This window comes from Bombus pyrosoma, linkage group LG14 (assembly GCF_014825855.1).
Source record: "Bombus pyrosoma isolate SC7728 linkage group LG14, ASM1482585v1, whole genome shotgun sequence".
NCBI lineage: Eukaryota > Metazoa > Arthropoda > Insecta > Hymenoptera > Apidae > Bombus > Bombus pyrosoma.
In genome coordinates this window covers 6,758,413-6,782,802 of record NC_057783.1, presented here as the reverse complement: position 1 = coordinate 6,782,802, position 24,390 = coordinate 6,758,413, and the positions used below count along the sequence as shown (strand labels likewise).

The following is a 24,390-nucleotide window of genomic DNA, read 5'->3' as shown; positions in this document are numbered from 1 at the left end:
AAAGTGGGGGTAACTCATCTCTCCTCTAACTACCCACGCAATCAATAGCAGCCTTGCTGCTTCTACTGAATGGACTCTGCCCTCCACGGCCTCCGCTGCTCTTCGTCTGCTTCGAACCGGCTTCTATCCCTTTTCACCCTCACTCTATCGATTACTACGCCCTTGCCGTGCGATCTTGCGGGGGGCCGCTCTATCGACCCATCCACCTGTATTACAGTTCATTCATAAATCTTTGCTGCTTTTCACTCGGGATTGCAGCTTGTTTCTTTCTCTATTGGTCGTTTAAAGAATATTATTGCATAAATTTTCATATTTCTACGACTGGTTGTGGTTTATCATAGGATTTATAAACATTAAAATCTATAACGAAAAAAAGACACGTGTGCTTGAGTTACGAGGAATATCAGAATACCTTGTATACTCTTTCTGTGGTAATAAGTTGATAAATGACTTCTGTTTTAATATCGTGCGGTTTTATGTCAATATTTAAATGAAGATTGCTTGGCGAAGACAACTTTTTCTGACTTTCTGTTTGATGATATAAGAAATGTAGGGTACTAGCCAATATAATGGTGTTATAGACAAGCTTCACTCATATAGGATCCAATCAGTTCACAGTCAGAATGATGAAGAGATCCTTCAATAGACATTTGTTTGGCGATGATTGAGCAGAAATGGAACATTTAGGATTTCCTTTTAGACAGGAATTTGTAATATTCAAAGAACTAATCTAATACAATATTTTGTTCATTTTTGTATCTTTCCTTTTGAAGAGTAGGGAAGAATGAGAGAAAGTTAACGAATAAATTTTCAAATAGTTAATAAAGTGTATTTATTACATTTTTATTAAATACTGTACATTATTTCATCAGTTTTAAATGCACGAGTACGTGTTACAAATTAATAGTTGACAAACATTAGTCGCATCTACAATTAATTACCGAGCTATTAGCTTTATAGAATCTTCCATTTAGCTAAACTCACATTGTCGTTTACTTCATTTAACTAGTGTTGTCGAATGTTGCAACATTCATTATAAAATATGCACGTGATACAATATGTATGTGAATATAATAACTCCACATTCTTAGTCTATGTTTATCTATTATAGTTGAAATTCAGGACGTAAAATAAGATCGATATCGATATTTGCATTTTGAAACGATAACCTTACTCGAGAACCCTTTTGATTTCAATAGATTAGATGGTTTATCATGAAGCTTTTTAAAATCAACATATTTTAAAAAGTGTTTAACATAATTTTATTATATTTTATTATTATTTTATTTTATATATATAAGAGCATATACTCGTTCGTTGAAAACACTCATCTTGTATTTCTAAAATAATCTATTGTAATGCACAAGGATTATCCGTAAAAAGTTAGATGTTTACGTTAGTGGAACACCAATATTATGGTTTATATGACATGTATCAAGTGGGTACATCAAAAGAGACGTAAAAAAACATTAATTATATGCAATTGGTTTTGTCTTTAACTGCCCGTGGAAGATCATCTCTCGCTACTCCAGTAGCTCTTACCAATCACTTCTGTAAACGTACAAGTCATTTTACATAATATAAAATTGGGGAAACTGTTTCACAGATATCACTGAAGTATAATTAAATGCTTTAGCATGGTGTGAACATACCGTTACTTACCTGTACGATTGCTAACAGGGCTACGACTTCGAGAATAACTCCGACTGTAACTGCGACGATTACCACGACCGTTATGTTCCCTACTGTGACTTCGACTTCTACTTCTCGAGTAACTACGATCTTTTCCGTTTCGGCCACCTCGAGACCGCCATCTATTTCTTCCGCCTAAAAATATCCACTTAATTAATTAATGTTTTCTGAATACGTAGAAACTACTACAAATATACTAAGAAACTGGAAATATTAAATGAAAGAAATTAAGTATTTTATCATATTCAAGGTAACAGGAGATTTTTGAAGTACAAAAAGCTAGAATAAATGATAGATAGAAGAGATTATTTTAATAGGTAAAAGATATATAAGAGTACCTCTATGCCTGCCATATCCACCACTCTTACTATCGGCAAGTTCAAGTAATTTCGGATTGATAACTTGGTTCGCTTCTTTTAATACCTGGATTAGGTCGTTAGCCTTATTCGAATTATTAGGTGTAAAAAAGGTATATGCTGTACCAGTTTTCTGCCGACGACCTGTTCGACCGATTCGATGAACGTAATCTTCCGAACAGGAGGGATAGTCAAAATTGATGACAAACTTGACGTCTTCAACGTCTGAAATAAAGCATTATGTATTAGCTGTTAATCACCAAAAGCATCCGCCTCCCAGACAGACGTCAGTTAAGATAGTAGTATGGCAAGACGTATATAAAATATCGTATTAAATATCTCAATCACTTATTTTAAATAAATATTTAGATTAAAATACGCTCTCCAAAAGGTAGTACTACAGTCATTCACCTATGTCACCTCAACTAAGAGTGTCTTATAAATTTATGACTATATGTATTGTAAGCAAGTTTTAATATGTATATATATAAAGAAAAGGAAACACACGCATATAAAAAATCTTATGAAACGTATCATTTAAAGATTTCTTAAGAACAAATATTTGCTTTTGTTCTTAACTTCGTTCAAATAATAAAATGAAATAAAGATCAAAGGAACAAAAAAGAATACTATGTCTTTAGAGAGCGTTTTAACTAAAGTATAAAGTGCTGAAATAAATTTCCGCGCGAAAACAATTCTGGTTCCCTTCTTTAACAAAAATAATATTTATTTTAATATACATTTCTATCAAAAAAGTAATATTTCAATTTCATAAAGATATATTTAATTTGAAATACATACAAATATTATTAATTTGTATACATAATTGAAAAATAATATAAATATTTAAGTAAAAAGAAACCAGAATTGATATACATAGAACCTTATTTGATATGATAGTTAGTATAATGTGAATATGTAATGATATAGTTATCATAAAGGATTCAGGAAGATAAAGGAAATGTAAATTCAAATGGATGTAAAAGTGATACATGTGTGTATGTATATAGAAATATACATAAATATATATACATACACATATAGAATGTTTTATAAAATATTCAAAATTCTTGAACTGAAAAAGAACAAGGCAGTTCTTGGCAGTATTGTGTGACCATTAATCAACAACTTTTTGAATTTCCACATAATGTATATATAGAAGATAATTTTATGTATAAAATAATATTTGAGAATTTTATTGTATTATATAAAGTTGGCAAATGATGATCACAAGAAGATATCAAGAATTATCTTGTTTTTTATTCAAGAACTTCTCATACACTTCAGTATGTCAGATTTTACAAAACATTTTGTTACATATGTATATGCAAAAAGTGTACATATTGAGACCCCCAGATAAATGCATTTGAACTGTACTACATCTTTTGGGGGAAATCTAAGACATTTTTGATTAAATGAAATGTTGGGCAATTCTTAATTTAGAAGACATTAACGGAATTTTTTTGATAAATTTTCAGATATATACATAATTCAAATACAATTACAATTTTTAATTGAGCTACACAATTAGGCAATTATATCTTCCAAATAAACAATCACGCAACATTTAGATATCGAGCGAAGTTTCTCTTTAATAAAAAATTATCTGAGATTTCATTGAATGGGAATGTTAATACAGTCAAATTACCTTTTTTCTGGGTGGCTTATACAGCTATATATATATAGCAATTAATTTAAGATTACTGTTATACTAAAATTAGGCAATGGGTGAGTGTCGCTAGCAACGTACGGGCAGGGCCTGGCTGTTTGCGCTCGCTCCAGCTACAGCCTCCGCCATTCTGTTGCTACAGGGCACACTTAGAGGCTCTGGCATCAGCTACCATGCCACCGCCTCATTGGACCGTTGTTGGGTCTGATTAGCTTGAGCGGCCAGCGCAGGGGATTCTATTCTGGCAACAACGACTTGGCCAGCCCAGATGGCGTACAGCGTAGCGTAGAACTGATATCCAGTATGTAGGAGGTAAAGTAGACCCCGATTTGGCCCGGACTGGCCTTTCACGGAATTGACGTATAGAGGCACGCGTCGCAGCCAGCGCAGACAATGCAAACTAGTGCACCACCGAACAAACAGGCGGCGGGCACCCCCAATTTGCTTTGCATTACCCGGCGTAGGTCTGCGCGCAATGTGCCTCTGCAATACAAACAAAGATCCAACCGCGTTAGGTACATGTTTGTCTTATTATCTTCCTATGTTCAATATGAATTTTGTATTACAGTATTTCATTTTATTTCTGAATTTTTTGTTCTATCTCTTTTTATCAACCATTATTAACAGAATTTTGATAATCTCAATGAAGGCGATTTTATGGGAAAGAATATCTCTAAACTTCTATTTGATCATCTGTGACTTACGGCAAGCATAGAACATTTTTATTAGATTGACCTTAAGTTCAAGTTATAATTACGTTACAAATATAGTAATATAAAATGGTGCATCAGCACTTTATGAAGTTATTCAATTCTTTAAGAAAGTAACACCTTACATCTCCACTATGAACTGTACAAGTATTTGTTTCTGACTTTAGAATTCATATGCTTTCTCTTTAACTAGATCAATTGCTTCTGTACCTTTATAAATCAAGAGCTTGCCTTTATAAATCAATTGCAACTTGTTTTTACTACCTTTCTCTCATGTATTATTTAAAAATTATTACCTTTAGCAAAAAGTGAGGAAGCAAAATAAACACAAATATTAGAAATGCTGAATGAACCACGTTATGCATTTAAAACACTACGTATCTATTATCTATAATTTTAATTTATTTTCACAAAATAAAATTTTTTAATATCTAAAATTTTGAAAAATTTCTACAATTTTCATTAACTTTTACTTATCAATATTTTAATGAAAAAATTTATAGTTATTTTCTTTTCAGTCATAAAGTGGTTCAAAAAATCAATGAAACCTTGTTCTGATTACATGAAAGTCATCTGTATTAATATCAAAAAACTGAAAAATGATAAAAAGTAGATCCTCATTTTATTTAGGGTAATTTTCTTAATTCCAATTAACAAGTTTATCATATTCTCCATTTAGTAATTATATTTTTAATATTACGTCAGAACAAGATATCTCATATACTGCAGTAATTATTAAGCTCACTGGTAGAAATGTGATTTAGAGCAATTCATTCTCCATATCAAAGGAAAATGATCAATGACACTTGATATTTTATTATATCATAATAACAATTGTTTACTTACCAAGACCACGAGCAGCAACATCTGTTGCGACAAGAATTGGCGCTTTTCCTGATCTAAAATCTAAAAATTAAACCTAAAATTTAGTTTCAACTATACTTCAAAACATTGTAAGTATCCAATTAACAATGTTCACCTTGTAAAACCCAATCCCTTTCTTGCTGTGTCTTGTCACCATGTATACAAACAGCTGGCCACCCATCTCTCTTCATTTTTCTCGTTATTTCATCCACTCTGCGTTTTGTCTCAATAAATACTATAGTTTTGTTTTCACTTTCCGCCATTATTTCTTTTAAAAGTGTGCTTAATCTATAATTGAAAATAAAATTAATAATAAAATCTCATTGAGCTTTCCAAGAGCTTTATAGATATGCTTAATTTCTTACTTATTTTCTTTTTCATAGTCTTGACATACATCAATAATTTGTAATATATTATGATTTGCAGCTAACTGTAGGGATCCAACATTAATTTGAGCATAATCTTTTAAAAAATCTTCAGCTAAATTTTTTACTTCCTTGGGCCATGTAGCTGACCACATTAATGTCTGTCTATCTGGCCTAATTTGTTCTATGATCTTTCTAATTTGAGGTTCAAATCCCATATCTAACATTCTATCTGCTTCATCCAATACTAAATAGGTACACCTTTTTAAATTTGTACGCCCTGATTCAAGAAAGTCTAATAATCTACCAGGTGTAGCTATGACAATCTCTACCCCACCATCTAAATCTCTGGCCTGTGCACCTTTCGGGGCTCCACCATATAGACAAGTGTTTCTAATACCAGAGGAATGACCAAAATCATCAGCAACTTGCTGAATTTGCTGTGCAAGCTCTCGCGTTGGAGCTAGCACTAAAGCAATAGGTCCATCCTTTCGTCCTAACTTAGGTTGACTATTAATGTGGACAATTGCTGGGAGTATATAAGATAATGTTTTTCCAGAACCTGTTGATGCAATTCCTACCATGTCTCTTCCACTTAAAGCAATTGGCCATCCCTGTGCTTGTATTGACGTGGGTTCAGTAAAACCTTGTCGCCTGAAAATTATAAATAACAACATCTCTATTATAATCTGTTATATCAATGGCTCACATTCCGTAATACGTGATATCTTAATTCAAAATTTTCAGTAGCTATTTTAATCATTTTAACTAATTTTAGGTCTTTAGTATTTTTTTTTTATTATCTTAAAGTCCTAACAATTTCAGCTCCATTCTTACTTGATTTGATGAAAGTAAAGTTTCCAGAATAAGCAAGTTTTAAGTTCTGATAGCATTCTTGACAATGTACAACATATCATCACATACTGGATACTTGTTCTAAACTTAAGAAACAAATTCTAATATCACCATTGTAAAATATTTGCACTAGATAGCTACTAATACATTTGGAGCATTTTTGTCTTGAACAAAATTATTACCTGAAGAAAATGCTTACTTTATCTCCTTTAGAACATAGTCTGGAAAACCTGTTTCTTCAAATGTGAATACAGGATTAGGTATATTTTTCCCCTTTAGAGTGATTTCTTTTTCGCTTCTGTACTGTTCAACTATACGTAAATCACGATTTTGAACTGCCTCATGTGGTACATAAAAATCTTTTTTGAAAGGTTCCAATCGACTTAAATCCCATCTAGGTTTTCTTAAATTTGCTCCAGGTTGACCACGGCTGTTTCTACCACCACCCCGATCTCTACCTCCACTACTGCCCCAATTTCTTCTATCTCTTGGTGATCTGCTACGAGATCTGCTGCGAGATCTACGCCTCCTATCTCTGTCACGACTACGACTAAAAAATGAAATACACAAGTGTTATTAATACTCAAGTATAAATCTTACTATTTCTATGTCATAAAATTCATTTTCCAAGCAAAAGACTTAATTCGATTTATAAAAATAAAAATAAAAATATTTGTATTTTTCAATTATCTTATAAGCTATATACTGCTTTTGAAATATATAAAATCCATGACAGAAAATCTTAATTTTCCGATGCATTTTAGAAATTCAAATTTCTTCTAAGCTTACCCTGAAAATACGGAGAAGGTTACAATTGTTGCAAAAATATCATGTCATAGGATTCTTTAATAGTTATTTTTTGCTTCCTACTTCTTATTTTGAATATAATTCTATTCTACTTTAATGCATAAACAGTTGCAGTTCAAGTGTATTCATTTCGAATATGCGATTATTAACGCTGAACATTGAGCATATTGATAACATATATTTCCACATATCTACATGCGTGTATACTTTACCTCCTATAGCGGCCCATGATTAACTTTCTCTTAGATTCCTTCTTCTTTTTTACTACGAAGCTCTACTAACAATAATAATTGTCTAAATACAAAAAAACACAAGATGCCAGTAAGTTATAAAATTTGACTCCAATCAAAAGACGTGAAGTAAATGAAAGCGGTTTTTTAGCCACAAACGACGTAATCACAAGAAGTAACGATACTGTAATGCTTCTTACGCATGCGCAGCAATCGATAAAATCTTCGTTTTAATGATTCGATATTTCTAATTTTACCCTTTAAAGGGTAAGATTTGAACATTAAAAAGAGTCCACTAATTTACTAATATTGTCGCAAAAACATAAATATTATCATTCTTAAATTTATCGTTGAAAGTTGTGTAGTAAAATCACTGCTTTTAGATTTAGAAAATATCTATTTATAAAAAATTTTTATTAGTGAAAAGATCCTCATTTTTATTCAGTATATTTTCTATATTTGGATTTCTATTTTCACTTTACAAGATCTCATTCTCCTTCTTTATATTACTATTTAGCTTTTCTTTCAAAGTTTTGTTTCGCAAGGTAAAAGCGAATATTATTGGTTAATATCTGAATTGTTTCTTACGTGATACTAAATAGCCCATCAAGTTTCTACTCTTTTAAACTGATTATGGTGGTCCTTCAATAAGACTACAGTATAGAACATTTGCCATTGGGCATTAAGCCATTAGTCGGTTTCGAGCCATCGAAGTGATAGGTGGGGTTGGGTTCGCTTCGTGCATTGTCATTCTGCATTAATATTTTGGGATACAACAGTGAAATAACTTTGAATTATAGCTTTCATAACGATAATTCTTTTATCTTTTTCTTTTTTTTAATTTTAAAATATATCTTCCTCATTTTTAGAACGATCTATGTTATATAATTAAATGCAATTACGATAATTAAATACAATTTACAAATTAGCATCTTTGTACGTGACTTGATGTTTGAAACAAGATACATTACGATGAAACATAACTGAAGTGAAAAAAGAAATATATGAAAATGTTGTGACAATTGAAAAATTGTAGGACGGGAAAGTGATAATGAATGCATGCGAGAGCCTTGAATATCGAACGCGTAATCAGAACCGAATATTTATGCATGATCCAATAAGCCAAAGCAAAGAGATGATTTCATGAGACGAATGCAATGAGGAATCGTCGAGGCGTCAACGACAACTGACTTTCAAGATCAACACCGACTTCCTTTTTCTGTCATGTGACAACTAGGGTACGATGAGAAACGGGACGATAACCACGCGTGCTGATGTTTACGCGGAAGAAATTCCTTGCACATCTGACAGGTAAATACTTTATTGTTACAAAAAAGTGATTAAGGAAATAGTATGTCAGTTTTTGATTTTGCCTTGTGGTATCGTAACGTTATCATGTCATTAACATTCGTATCACCTTCGTTGAAATAGTAACGTGGACAGCCGTTCATGTTACTGCTGTGTCTCTGTATACCCAACACGTTGTATATTAGAATATTTACGTAATTACGTTTATCTTATACAATAATTTTGAATATTTTAAATAATTTTAAATATTTTGAATTTTTATCAAAAGACACTGTTTATAAATACTTATTTATAACTTTTTATTGTTTATACTACTGTTGGATTCAGAGATATGATGTCTAACAGATATTTCTTAATTTTTGGATTAATTCTTGGAATAATTTTTAGATTCTGATTGATTAGTTGTAAGAAATAAATCTAAGAATTCTTTCTGGCACTTGTATATAAAACTAAGATCAAAGCTAATATATATATGTAATTGTACATATTAATCTTTATTAGATATTAACGTATGACTCATATTTTGAAGATATTAATGGGATATGATCAATAGACTGCGGATTGGGCTTACGGAAAATTTAAACTTGCAAAATGCACAGAATGCATATGAAATAAAAAAATGTTCAATATTAATGTTCAATGTCCAATATAATGTTCCAAATTTAAATTATTCAAAGCATGGCACCGGTATAATATTTTAGAGAGTTTGCATAATAACATTGCAATAAACATTCGATCGATCGGCGGTCGTGCGAGTGTTACGAATCAAGCGACACAGGAAAATGAGGAGTTTTAATGTTCATGTGTATATTTAGAATGATTTGCATATCTGCTTTAGTGTAATCATAATTTATTAATGTCATATAGCTGTAGTAATTAATATGGATAATAACTATGAAAATATTTGTATGGAATGTTTGTGTTTGACCTTCTGTTCATTTCATCAAATCTTAACTTTTCGTGTCAGACTCTTTGTGGTGTCCAGTAACTTCCACGAAGGTAAAGAAGTAATTTAATCTGTCATCTTTGAAGGTAAGCGGAATAAGCATGTAGAGCAATCTATGCACCAGTAATACGTGTTAAAACTACTTTCAAATATAAACATTCGTTTTCGTCTCTATAATTTCTATTTTTTATGAAAACAAAGAAAAACTAGATTTTGTGCATATATAGATATATGTATACAGGATTGAAACACTGCAGAATAATCTATTAATAGAGGTTCAAACTACGTTAATAAAGAAAAAAAGGATTAAAACTAATATATTTAATCATAAACATTTTATGTTCATTTTTCAATGTATATTAAAAAAGTGTACTTTCTGAAAAAATTGATTGAAAATTTCTTAATCATATGATATATTTAATAATTATACCATTTATTCGTATATACTCATGTTGTACAAGATCGAAATTTTATCTAAGTTTTATCTAATAATATGTTTAGTAAATTTTTTCGAAAGCTATTGACACGAAAGGTTTAATTTTTTCTTCTGTGCCCATCTTGCTTTAAAACCGGTTTTATGTTGCCTTGCTTATATGTACATTAAAAGATGGAATAAGTCAAACTGAAGAGAATATGCTTCGGTGAAATCTCAATATGTACCGATTTAAAAAGGTTAATGATATTTTATGCAGAACAATACATTTGCAAACAAGTGTAATGAAATTGATATATCATTATCTCCGCTTTTATAAAAATCCACAAATACTATTCACACTTTAAATACTATATTTATGTACAATTAATGTGTAGTGGAAAGAAAGAAAGAAAACGATTAGGATATTCTTTACTGTGTTTATTAAATAATTATCTCCAGTACCTTTTAATATTTTTTTAATAAGTTTCACAGAGCGTTAAAAGGAACTTCATAACCACACACTGAGAGAAAAGGTTGCCCATGGTAAAAATACATCCGGTCCTTTTAATATATTAAGCAATGGGATATAGTAACAAGAAGAAGGGTGCATTGGTCTCGACCAATATGTATCCAATCGTTTGTATTTTAAATTGTATCTACATAAATCAAATATCTTCAGTTATTAAATTATACTAGTATATTATCTAAAAGAAAATCTATACTGTCATGTAATGTGTAAAGAGAAATGAAAAATTTATATTTATTAAAAAAAAAAAAAACAGAGAAATTATGTATATTGTGATAGATAATAGATGATAGATAAGTGATAGATTCAAAAGTCTACTGCGTGCGCAACTCATTAGTAGTATTCCGCGTTGTAAACAACCTTGTTTAATAAAACTATTATGTTTCTATTACGTAATAATTAGAAGATACTCGTCTCTAGTGCTTCGATCATAATAGATTAACGTTACTAATAAATCTTAGTTGTATATTAATGGAATAGATAAATGAAAATAAAAGCAGATAATTTTTTTCGCAATTATGGACAAATTATAGAAGATCTATGCCACGTTCAAGAAGAAAGTTCGAGAGAATTAAAAATTTTGCTAATCGCGCGTTTGCAATTATTGCGTGACTTGTTAGCGATCGACTTTTCTAATTCTGCTTCATTGACATTTTTTGCAAAATCACAAATTAACGACTTTTTGAAGTAATGCAATACTTTGAAGTCAACAGTTTCGTCATTTAACTCTTCTACGAAATGACATAAGTTTGAAATGACTCTCGAGAACTTTTAGATGATACTGCCAAGTTTTGATTATGGAATCTTGAGAAGTATGTTTGTGTCATATTTATTCAAGCTTTTTACTTTTGTATCAGCTATTTTTTACGATAACTGCTTGCGTCTTTTTTTCGTTTACCACTAGCGTCATGTGAAATTAAATTGATACAAGAATTGTAGTATGAAATATCAGTAAAAAAGAGTTGCAGGATCTTAAAATCATTTTGTTAAGCGTTTAGCTATAAAATATTTTATGTAAAGTCAAAATTTAAACTATATGACGCATGTATGATTTCCAGAATAAAAGAAAATGGAAATATTAGCTTGCAGAGAACTGCAAAAATAGTTTTCTAACAAAAATTAGCAAGGTCGAGTAAAAAATATTGTTAAACTATATTTCTTATTAAAAACTAGCCCTCTATAATTATTTTATATCAAAATAATAATTTATTTAAATTAAATGTGATTTTACAAAATATGTACCCCACTGTGCGCCGTTCACCCGGCAAGCTTCGTCTCTACCTCACCTGCTCCCCCTTTAGTGTATACTTCGCTTGTCTCTTGCCAGTCTTTCGTGTGTCTGCGTGCTCGCCGCTCGTTGAAATCGAGATGCTATGTAATTTCGGTTCCGTGTACGGTCATTTGTGAACGTAAACAGGCGTAATCGAGCCAGTTCGTTTCAATAATTATCTTACTGATCACGAAGTTATGCGTTTTAAGAATCCGTTGCCACAGCGTGGCTCCTACGAGTAAGTTCAGCAAAAGCCGATTTCCCAGATTTCGAGGTTAAGCATTCTTTTCTCACCCTCGTTCTTCCGGTCAATTTCGATTCTCTAGTTCTCGTTTCTTTCCTTGTTCGCCGTTCGATTGATTTTACTTGAAACTTATATTTCGTTAGCAAAATGCATACAGAACACTTACATGTATTTTTATATTTTCTCACTTATTAGAATAATTCATACAGAATATTTATATGTAATATCCCTACATTGTCCCATTTTATTAAAAACATTTGTACAGAATATTTATATATAATATTACGATCTCGTTATCTTATATGTTTTCTTTTGCAAAATTTAAGAACATAATACTATTCATTTCGAAAAATTTTATTCTTTTAAGGCTGATAATTTTGATTAGTTTTATTTTATAGTTTCTGAGATAATTTCAATTGAAGATTAGAGATTTTAGCATCCATTTGTAGCTAACTATAGAGAAAACTAATCCAGTAAGTGAATTGCCCTTCATGTTAGTAATGGGATAATTGACTTCCAATTGCAATTACGAAAATTTGAGGGATTATAACAAGTATTCAATCTACTAGGGGATATTTGAGCATAATAATAATACTAAATATAAATCGACTTAATTTGATTTAAATAATTCTTTTTTTATTGATGGAGTACTACGGTAATTTTGTATGTAAACATATATTACAAAAAATAACTAGTTTCAATGTGACTATGATGACTGATGAAATCTGTATATGAATAATTTCTTAAGACTTGTTTATTCCTTATATTCGTAATTCTAATAATAGATTTTTCGCTTATGTAATTTCTGAAAAGTGATACTAATCCCGCCTGCGGTTTTATGAAACTTTCATTCGATGAATATTCTTTTTAAGTTGTCCCCAATAAGATCCTTTTACTTTACAGATATTGTTATGTCGTATCGCGTATCAGAAGATTTCATTTGAAATACTTCATCAAACATAATATATCCATAAAGTATTTATCATTACATTTCTTATATTGCAAACCAATGTTAACCTAACCAAATTTCTTACAATTGCATTTGTTTTCAATAATTCGTGTATTTTATAATAATTTATTATCAGAGAGCAGTCATATATTCTGTGACGATGTTCTGAAAGTTCCTCTCGAATTTTTATACCTGAATCATTCTTCCGATCTTAGATTAAAGGTAGGGGTGGTTTTCGTTGGAGGATACGTCCCTGTGGCCCACGTGAAAAGTACAGTCAGTCACGAAAGTCCTCCTACAATCCTTAAATTTTGAATATTATAGCAAAGATTTTACCTCCAGCAATTCTTTGGATTAATTGAGTTTTATTTACAAATTAACGAAAATTATAATATCGAATAAATTCTATGTCATTTTGTATCATATGTAGATGTAAACTCTGTAAAAAAAGGTACGTTTTTAATCTCTTTTAATAAATGGGATACATATACAAAATGGAATGTAGACTTTTATACCTGACTGTATATACACAATACTGTTTCGCTAAGGCTAACTGGCCAGTTATCGAGGGATGTATGTTTCTAGCAAATATCGAGTATCTCTCTCTTCTTCAGTGAATGACACTGACATACCGACACCTGACACATTTGTTTATTGTACTCACATACGGCAGACGTAACACCAGATATCTCAAGAAGTGGTAGGGATAGAAATAGCCACCTAACGAAGCAAAGTTCTATCCACTTAACGAGACACTACTGTTATACACGCGGGATGGGAGAGCATTAGGAGTAAGATCAAACAGTTCAACGTGGATTCTCGATCGTAGCAGGAACTCTTCGTATTACGCGGCATACAGGATATTTCTATAAAAAAATTCTTTCTTATTTGCAACAAATAATTTTCTAAATATATATTAATGAAATTTTAGTAACTTTACTAATGCAAATAGTAAATACAATTATTAAACAATGTTTGCGCTAGTGACTGGTGGATGTATAGATGAATCTTGACATAAATGTGAAGTTTTGTGGTTTTTGTGATGCTGGATTTTTTATAGAGATGAAATAGATTTCTTTATTTATTCTATTGTCTTTGATTGTAATGGTTACATCACCATTGCACAGCCTATTAATGACATCGGGAGAAAAAGGAAAAAGGTTCACAGTTTGCTATATACATTATTTGGTGTTCTTTTAAATATTTTAACGATTCAATTGTGTAGAATTTAAAAATAGTTGTTTTCCCTAGTTATTTTTGTCACTTACGTAAATGTGTTACGGGAAGTGGTTTTAATTAAATTCTGCCTTTTCTTTATTCCTTACTCTTAAGCTTAATTGTTAGAGTTTGATGAAATAATGTATTAAAATGATTAATTAATTTATACACTAATACAGAAACTATATTTATAATGAACTCTTTTTCCGTTTAACGAACAATAGTGATTCGAATATCGAGATAACTATCGATGTTATCGAATTATCGTAAGTAGAATTAAAATGATACGGCTATTTTCTATCGATCTTTTTATCGATTATTTCTATATGACTCAAAAAGTAATATATACATACATAATTTATAAAGTGAAGTAAGATTGTCTGTCTTGAACATGCTAATAAAACCATATTTCTGTTATTTATTCATTACGGTCAGCTTTTTTTCGTGATGTAACGTCTTTTTGTGCCTGCTTTTTTCTTGTGAAAATGTTCTTTGTAACTTTGAACTTTGTTCTTGTAAACCTTCAAACGCGAATAAATGTTATATCTTGTAAATCAGGTATGTAATGTTATCGTATATGAAGGTGATTTTTTATTTTTTCGTTCAATGAAATTTTAATAGTAAATGAAAATTTATTGTCGAATAGTTAAAAAATTTTGATTACAAAATTTCTAATTTCATACTTTGCATGTGAAAGCCACCGTGTTTCGCATAAATGTGAATGCATAAACCGGAGCTCGGCCGTTTTATTCTAAGCAAATATATTTCAATAGACAATGCATGTAGTTAATCAATAAAAGCTGCTGTCATATAATTAGTCTTGATTAGCTGCGGAAATTTATTTGCAGCAGTATCTTCATTTTTTCGTTCTCGATGCGAACAATTACGCGGCTTTTATTCTCCTAACAATAATTTTCTTCTATTTTTTAATTTATAGTAATAATAAAAGTAAGATATAATTTATTAATATTTCTTAACTATTGTCGTTGGACCATTGAGGACTATAACAATTTAGGGTTGGATTATTTAATTTTTGTAATCTATTATAAATTGCTATGGTCAACTATAATCCAATGATACTATTTTGGGATTAAATCAAAAATCTCATAAGTATTTTCGATATAGAACAATAAATTTAATATGTTTTCATACTAATTTGTTTTCTCCACCGTAATACCGCATGTTTAAACGCCAAAAGGAGGGAAATTTAAGTTTCTTCGTTTTGCTCGATTGATATGTACGAAAAATCGATAACGCAAACTGTGATCAGTGATGTGTGAACTTGGAATAAAACAGGAGGAGAGGTGTGACGCTCTATTCGCAGCGTTGATGGAAAAGGATAAACGATTCGAAAGACAAATCTCGAGGCAGCAAATTTTTACGTGAGATGGCATGATTCTAATCAGTTGAAATCTGAGATATCCACAAAATGGCCAAGCAAATATCTTTTTATTCCACTCTGACGTCTGAAGAAAAGAATAGAATGCAACCGTGTTTGAAAGCTAGGTGGTATGTGTCCTCTTCTTTACACTTTCTATGAAGTACTTAAAGAGAAGAGAGGGTGGGAGAGAGAAAAAAACAGCAACCCTTTGTAACGTAAATGAAAGAATGCCTTTAGTGTATTTGTCCATATTATCATCATTATTACATACTTTTGTACCGAATATTTAATTTTTTATTTTGGTTATTTCCCAAAGTAAAGTTTCTCTCTAATGATTGTATAATTGCGGATTGTATAGTAGTAATACGTAAAGATCTATGTAGTAGTAATCCTGTTGTCACGCAATAAATAGCAAGATACATAGTAATCGTGATGCAATTCATTCAAGAAAACAAGTATTCAGTGTACTTCGAATTAAATAATGATTTTTTAGGTGCATTGCGATAAGCACAAGTAAGACTAACTTGAGTTGAATAGTAAAGAGACCAGGGTCAACTGCGTGACGAGCCTGAATAACAGAGCACCAGTTGACCACATCAATGGGGCGATGTATAACTTGAATTTAACTTACAGAAATCTTTAATGTATACACCTTTTAAGTTTTCCTATAGAACTTTTCACGAGTATCAGTCCTAGGTCTTCATGTCTCATACGCTAAGGAAGCGTCGTTTGTCAAACTCAAATGAGCTTGATCAAAATTAAAATTTATACCATATTCTCTCACATCGTAATCATTTTATTAAAATGAAAATATAAGCGAAATAATTTTATATTTTTCCATTTGAAACATTTTTTCTACATCGAAAAATGTTTGATTTTAGGTAGAATTAACCCTGAAATGACACACTGAGGTCTTTTATGACCCTAGCAGGATATTCATTTTGGTTACTTGTAGATAAAAAGGTTGTTTAACTTCTTTTCAACATCTGAGCTTTATAACTGAACTATATATTTTGAAAACATTTTAGTATATCTTTGCAAAATTGTTTACATATTTTTAATGTAAATGACCAAAATATGTCTGTTGTAGACGTAAAATCACTGTGTCATTCCTGAGTTAAAATGAAACATTTAGGTTAAAGTAGAAATTGAAAAGAATATCTAAAGAAAGTTTTGTTTCAGTGTCATCATGTCCAATGATTCACCTCCACCGCTGCAGACTTCTATACCTTTGGTAGATTACGATGTACCAGATGAAGCGCGTCCTGGTAAGATCACACCGACCACACCTACTACTCCGGTAACGAATAAATTATCGAATGCCGACACCGATACGGAGATGATTGAGAATGCAGTACCGATCACGCAGACCGTACTGCCCGTTCCCGAGCCACAGCCGAAAATTGAGAAGAATGGAATCGACTCGGAGGCGACAAAACCAGTCACTCAACCCGAAAACGACTCCTGCGTTGTAGATTGTATATATTTCACGCAGCAGTGTTGCGAGTGTGTAATACTTTAACAGCCAGAATTTTTCTCGTGTTGAGCAATCATTTTATATTCATTTCACGATTTAACATGGTTACGAGAAGAATGTCAATTATATGGAATTCTTTTCCCATCGAATTATTGAGCTTTGATGGAATTTCAATAATTCAGGCTGCCAATCGAATGATTAATTCCTAAATATTGTTAAATGTCTATATCGCATTTAAGAAATGTATGCTCATCTCGGATTTTCTATATATTACTAAAAAAAGAGAAAGATCTGAAATATAGGAATTAGGAATATATTTTGGGAATGATAAAATTTTGATATGATACTTGAAGAATCCAATATTTTTATAAAATAATTATTTATTCTGTAAAATTTATGAAGTACATGAAACGGAAAAAGTCGGAATCTTGTAGTTAAGGTATATATTAGATCTGGAAAGTTTGTGCATCATTTTTAATATAACAAATTGATCAAGTATCTTATAATTATAAGAATTTAATCACTGATATTTCATAGACTGTTAAATTTCATTCCAATTTATAAAATTTATATTTTTAATCAAATGTAGTCATGTAAATGTTAAAGAAAAATTATTTGGCTGTAAGTCTTAATTGAAAGCAATGAATTTAATCTTATAGAAAAATTCTGCATGATAGTTATCCATGCATTCCTATTTTTACATAGTGATATCATATTAGTCTTTAAGTGCTTTATACATTATTCCAAACAAAGCATTAAAAGGTAATAGTTTGTATCAAAAATAGATTATTAACTTATAGTATTTTCTTCTTAAAAATCATGCAATGCCACTAATTTTATATATATATATATATACATATGTATATATAAATAATATTGGAATATGTACTAGTTCGTTACCCATACATATTGTTCCATTATAAAATTAAAGAGAATGGAAAGACATAATGCTAATTATCCTTAAAGACTGCTTAAGTGCCGTAAATTTATTTAAATATTAAAACTTCATTGTGTAGGAGATTTGATTAAAAGCACAAATTTACTCGAATAAAGTCAATATCCTACAAAATAATATTCTACATTCATAAATACTATAAAGTCTTAAGGTATCACATAAGGAGAAAATTGTACATAAAAGTTGCAATTTATACAAATAAGAGAGAGTATGAACAAATTTGATAATTACACCTGTTATACTTTGAAAATAATCGTGTAAACCAAAACAATATAATCAAATTTTGAACAAAAAGTAATAAAAATGACATATCTTGTAAATATATTCCAAAATGATATTATATAGATGAAAAGCACTGCTGTGGTCTCACAATTAATATCAGTTCTAAAGGCTTTACAAAACTCATATTTATACAAACTTGCTATTTGTATAAGTAATTGACAAAAAGTAAATGTAAGAAATTTAACTATTATAAAATTTCCAAATTCTACTTTTTATAATAACAAATTATATTTCATTAACATATAACATTAAGGTACATAGATATAATGAAATTATTTCATTGTAAAGATTATAGCGCAATCGTAAAATTATTTGACAAATTATATATAATTGTATTTTATATAAGAAATGTATATTCATACAGTTTACTTCTCAATGGCATTAAAATTTTTTAAACATTACTAAAAATATGAATACATATCGTCGATTGTCTTGCAAGTAGAACATATTTAAACAATAGAAAGTAACACAAAGTGCAATTTAATAATCCACAATAGTGTAACATATGTAGCTGACTTAATTAGTTTTATTACTATTACTACTACTACTACCACTACTACTACTACACTACTACTACTACTACTATTTATATTTTCCCTGTGAAATGAATTATGCTTGTTGTAAAGTGGAACAAACATTGAATTGTACAGCATAATCGAAAGTATGTACACTTGAAGAATGAGACCGCCAAACAAATATATATATATATGTATTAGAAGGATAAAATTTATGTTCATTACTACTTTTTGATAATTTTATCAAATGCCTAGTAACATTGAAGTTACCTAAATTTTTATATTGCATGGACAAGTATGCATGTCTAAAAATAATATCCTAACTTGGTTCTAAAAATTGAATCAAGTTTTTAAATGGAAAAATTGAAAACTTTATTTTTCTTAAAAAGATTTCTTCTTGAGGATACCATATTTTGTATAACATTCTATATACAAGTAAAAATGAATCATTAACAAATCCAGTTTAGTTTACATAATTTACATAATTTCAAAGATCATGTGAGATGTATACGTGTGAATAGTTTAAATTTTTATCCCATAATGTTTTGTAATTTTTTGTAATTTAGAAGCAGAATTGAAAGTTTCATCTCTTTAATGTAAAATAATTATTCTGATAATACGCAATTAAATCTACATTAATATCTTCATTAAATGTTGATAGTTCAGTGCTATCTCAATAACTTTTTTATAAATGAAGCAGCTATATATTTTTATGATATATGTTCATGATATATCTCTTAGTATCTTAATTTATTGATTGCTCTTGTTTATTTCAATAATATCTATAATAGTGATGTAAAATTTTTTGTTAATATTTTATACAAAAAATGTGCAATAAATAAGGCTTAAATTATGATGAAAAATAATGAGTTGAGATTACTACAAATTTTTAGTTACAATTCAAATTGCTCAGTACACAATATACATGTGTGTCGTATAGAATATCTTATTATAAAGATATTTCTATAATAAATTCTAAAAAGTAATAGAACGCTCTAATCATCAATTTATATCACTTAGTAATAAGTTAATCTTTGTTTTCAAGTATCATACATATTTATGAATGAATTACTCTAAGTAGAAGAACTAAATATTAGATTATGCAAAAAATAGAATATTGCACATTTGTTAACAAGAAAAAAGAAGAAAAAAAGAGAAGGAGGAAGAAAAAATTTGACTAGGATTTTTAAGAGTAAACTATAAGTAACTTTTCTTATTTGAAGGTATCACTTAAAAAATTTTTGTTTCATTAAATATTGTAACAGAGTTTCCTGTCTTTTTTCTTTTTTAACTAAATAATGTAGATGATTTGTATTATTATGTTGCAGTTAAATGATTCTGTAAATATATGAAGTAATTCTACTTGTCTTAAAAAGAAAAGGATTTGGTATATCAGGCTAGGTAAGAGAACAATTATTTTCAACTTTTTTTTTAAATATTGTACTCAACAATTCTTATACACTATCAAAAGTGTGATCTGGAATATGTTCTGTATTGTTTTTATTAAGTTACTTGTCATGAAATAGATTATAACGATCAATTCGAAAATACATCTTTGAATTGGGAAATCAGTAAAAAATTGAGTAGAAACAGTTAATCACTAGCAGATGCATAAGTTCTGTGAATAACGGACAAAAAATGCTTTTATGAAAATGTAATGATTAAGAACTATCCCTAGAAGATTCTGTAGCCTAAAGTGAAGATCTATTTCGTATTTTAAAGTACATTAATTCGACTAATTTTTTATCTGTGTATGACATCAGGATATCTATTCACTGGCCTGAAAAGGTATTTAAGATTTCTCTAATGGTGCAAATTTATACATGAAATTTTGTGACCAAACTTGATTATGATTCGTATATGGGTAATGGATGTCCTTCAGAATTGAATACCCATCTATCCAAGTCTATTAATTGCCTTGTATCGTCAAACAACAAGTATAAGTATTTCAAAGTTTCAGCAAACCAAAAACTTTCTGTCATATCTTTTTGTGGTGTATTATAAACGATCCTTACATTACCAATGCTGGTGTACCCCTTTTCCACTTTTGTATAATTTTCAAAAGCCTATTAAATTATACATATATATGTATGACTGAGAACACAATAAAAGTTTCATATTTCAGTTTTTACATAATTACTTACTTGGAATATTTGCCACCCCCAGTCTTGAAATGTTTTATTACCAGTAAAATACCACATGTAGAAAAGACTTTCAATAAACTCTGGTCTGAGTAAATTATGTGCATCATTCATCTTCACATACATATCCATTGATTTTTCTCCATTTGAGTTCTAAAGTTATAATATTCTCGTATCCTTTTATGATAACCTTTATCCAAGTAGACAACTATTATAATTACCTCAGTATTGAAGTACGTGATTTCTGGAGCGAGAAACGTGGGTTGAATTGCGTACGTTTGATAACAAGTTTTTACAATTTCATTAGCTAAATCCATATGATCAGATGATAAACCATGATGTACTCCTAAAGCTAATGTACCTCCCAAGTAACATGTAAGGTGATCCTATAAATACAGCCATTATCAATAACATATGATATATTAAACTGTGAAAAGTGCTTTTATTTAAAATTTTACCATTTTTGGTGTTATTTCTTTGTGTGCTCCAACTAGCTCCGCTATGAAAAGATACTTATTAATTGCTGTACGTTTTACTAAGTGTTTTTGAGTTCCAGCAATACCTAACAGATAATCATCTCGTAGGCTAAAAGCATTTACAAATTTAAATGATTATCACAAATTCATGAGACAAGTTCAAGAACAAGAAAAACAAATTCCCAGTGAATAATGATGATGAAATACTAACTAATTAATAGTCTTCCCAGTTTGAAGCCATTGTTTCAATAAATATTCGTAATAACTATCACCACGAGCGCCAAGCGTAATTGTTGCATGATCTCTAAATTGTCCAGTATTAGCGTTAATGAAAATGGGTACTAAACCATCGTATTTTTCTAACTGGTGTACATGTTCCGAAACTTTTGCTACTGCTTCCTGAAGTATAACAATCGCATACTTTCTTACGTATAATGCAAATAATAACGCATTCAAAGCTAATATTTATCCGTAATTACCTCGAATTTAGGGTCTCCTGTACTACGACTTAAATCACGAAATTCCAATTGAATGGAAGTAACTTCGCTTGTACTACTATCAGGACCCCATTTAGGACCATGCGCAGTTTTAGTACCAAGATTTACGTCGGAATAAGGAACACCAGATGAAGTAGAAAACGCTGGCATCATACGTTCCCCTAACGCTGTCTACGATTTATAGTACGTAAATTTTTATAGCCAAATTTCTTCCAGTAATATATCATTATAACTTTAAAAAATCCGAGACAACTTACAGCCTTACTTAAGAAAATCTTGTCACCTGAAAGATGATATGCGGATAATAGACCTCCTAATACTCTAATCGTAACTTCAAATAAATTAACATCTCTGTTTGAAGTAAATACTAAATTTTTCTCAACCCATAGTTTGGCTTCTAAAAATTCTGTAGATAAAAGGTAAGTATTATTAGCTTTATGGATGTTTCTTAATTCTATATAGAATATATAGAACATGAATATTACCATTATTTAAGCCCATTATGTACATAGTATCGAGAGAATCAACTATAGTAAGCCCTAAGCCAAACCATTCATAGTACTTTCTTGATATTGGTTTCACATTATCATATCCCCAAGCATATTCTTTATATCCATTCCATGAATGTTTAAATGCTGCAACTACAGCTTTTTGTCTATTATTTTGTGGTCCTAAAAATAAATAATCATAATGTTATTAACAAAATCAGCTTAACAATTATGTTACAAAGATATAAAGTTACCATTAAATTTGAGTGTGTTCGGCTTAGGTTGAGGTGGTTCTCCAATTTGATCATCATCCACCTGATTTATTTCTGGTTGGAATTCAGGTTCCTCAATGACCTCTCCACCTCCCTTATGTTCCTGATTTACATTATCTACTGCAATTTCTTCTACTGGCTAGAAATTATATTTTTTGAGAATATAAAAAGACATTCTCTTAAACAACAATAGTATCTATTGAAATAAACATACCTTTTCATATTTAGGAGTATCTTGCACTACCTCTATGTTATTGTAATCACTTTCATCTAAAACTCCATTTTTGTTATCGCCAGGTAACAGATAAAATATAACTAATATGATCGTAATGACTATAAAGTAAAGAATATTTCTCTGAAACCTTGACAATTGATTCCATTGCTGAAAAAACAAAAGATTTTTAGTTTTATACTGAGAGTAATTTTTTGATAAAAATTTTAAAGAAATCTATAGTATTTGTATAGGTAAAGAATACTTTAATGACTTACCCTCCAGAGACTACGTGATGATCCTCGCGAGAATGTTGCACTATCCTGGATATTTAAACTGATATAATCCGATTTTCCTAGATCCTTCGACGGAAACATATTTCGTTAGAGGTTATGTTGTTCTGGCGAACGCAATGATAATAAGAGCCAGAACACTTTAAAAAATAATGATCCCACGACTGTTCACTAATTATAAAGGTCTTCATTTATATTGTTCGTGTTAAACATAGTTGGTAATTATTCATCCGGTAAACCGTAGCAAGATAAACTCACCGTGCGAATACCGCGAATCATTGATGCCGTGATGTCAAAGTCTGTTATATTACGATTACGATTACAAATATTGATAACTGTAAGCTATAATTTTAGCAATACCGTATTATATGCACATTATCGTATTTTATACGTGTACGTTGGTTTAATCAAATTTTATTATATTATGATCTAATCAGTAGATTTAATAAATTACTAATGTGATACTTAGTTACACGAGTAATGAATGATTGACATTACATTGTAGTATTAAATAATACTAAATACTAATGATTTATGAATGATTTATAGCTTAATATGAATTTACGAATGTTTAATATTAAGTAATTATAGCTATATATTTGTAAACATTGTTCTATTTTTTAAGATAAAGGAGTGTATATTGTAAATGACACAAAATAAAGTAAAAGAAAGTCTATACTTAATATTGATTAATCATTGTTAATGTCCTTGCCAGATTGATATCCCCATTTGATTTTAATTTTCAGTGTAGAATTTAGTTTCTGATTTAAATATGAATTTGTATTTGGATTTAAAAAGTTGAATAAAAGATTTTAATAAAACTGATTGCAAATTGTGCTTTTTTTACCTAAACTTCTGAGATTCTCTAAAACGATAAATTCTAATAAATCATTAATAAAGTAAGGAATAACTATTGATAAAAGTTAATATTACATTAACAATATACTGGTATCCGGGCATTCCTTTACAGTGCAATTG

The 24,390-nt window shown here is 29.9% G+C and overlaps 3 protein-coding genes across 18 annotated transcripts; 1 reads left to right on the top strand and 2 right to left on the bottom strand.

Annotated features, from left to right (window-relative positions):
* Positions 1–807: 807 nt before the first annotated feature.
* LOC122575284 (probable ATP-dependent RNA helicase DDX17) lies at positions 808–7,742 on the bottom strand. 6 transcript variants are annotated; one of them, XM_043744014.1, is made up of 8 exons: positions 7,531–7,741; positions 6,711–7,061; positions 5,657–6,310; positions 5,407–5,579; positions 5,274–5,333; positions 2,031–2,273; positions 1,653–1,827; positions 808–1,551 (listed from the first exon to the last, which is right to left on the bottom strand). In XM_043744014.1, the coding sequence occupies exons 1-7, from the start codon at positions 7,545–7,547 to the stop codon at positions 1,655–1,657; spliced, it is 1,671 nt and encodes a 556-aa protein (XP_043599949.1). In that variant the 5' UTR covers positions 7,548–7,741; the 3' UTR covers positions 808–1,551; positions 1,653–1,654. The 6 variants fall into 6 exon arrangements, 4 of the variants coding, with proteins under 4 accessions (XP_043599949.1, XP_043599948.1, XP_043599950.1 ...); XM_043744013.1 differs by having other exon boundaries at positions 1,663–1,827; XM_043744015.1 differs by lacking the exons at positions 6,711–7,061; positions 7,531–7,741 and adding an exon at positions 6,494–6,564 and having other exon boundaries at positions 1,663–1,827.
* A 487-nt stretch (positions 7,743–8,229) lies between these two features.
* Positions 8,230–19,261, top strand: LOC122575285. Of its 10 annotated transcripts, none has more exons than XM_043744025.1 (4): positions 12,804–14,366; positions 14,649–14,690; positions 15,721–15,933; positions 16,988–19,261. In XM_043744025.1, the coding sequence occupies exons 3-4, from the start codon at positions 15,854–15,856 to the stop codon at positions 17,325–17,327; spliced, it is 420 nt and encodes a 139-aa protein (XP_043599960.1). In that variant the 5' UTR covers positions 12,804–14,366; positions 14,649–14,690; positions 15,721–15,853; the 3' UTR covers positions 17,328–19,261. The 10 variants fall into 10 exon arrangements, with proteins under 10 accessions (XP_043599958.1, XP_043599961.1, XP_043599963.1 ...); XM_043744020.1 differs by having other exon boundaries at positions 15,623–15,933; XM_043744023.1 differs by lacking the exons at positions 12,804–14,366; positions 14,649–14,690 and adding an exon at positions 8,230–8,859.
* Positions 19,262–20,844: 1,583 nt separating this feature from the next.
* LOC122575283 (endoplasmic reticulum mannosyl-oligosaccharide 1,2-alpha-mannosidase) lies at positions 20,845–23,975 on the bottom strand. Of its 2 annotated transcripts, XM_043744012.1 has the most exons (12): positions 23,671–23,975; positions 23,398–23,583; positions 23,123–23,290; positions 22,891–23,047; positions 22,634–22,819; positions 22,406–22,554; positions 22,131–22,319; positions 21,863–22,050; positions 21,634–21,760; positions 21,397–21,561; positions 21,179–21,328; positions 20,845–21,100 (listed from the first exon to the last, which is right to left on the bottom strand). In XM_043744012.1, the coding sequence occupies exons 2-12, from the start codon at positions 23,494–23,496 to the stop codon at positions 20,882–20,884; spliced, it is 1,797 nt and encodes a 598-aa protein (XP_043599947.1). In that variant the 5' UTR covers positions 23,497–23,583; positions 23,671–23,975; the 3' UTR covers positions 20,845–20,881. The 2 variants fall into 2 exon arrangements, with proteins under 2 accessions (XP_043599947.1, XP_043599946.1); XM_043744011.1 differs by having other exon boundaries at positions 23,398–23,975.
* Between the last annotated feature and the right edge of the window lie 415 nt (positions 23,976–24,390).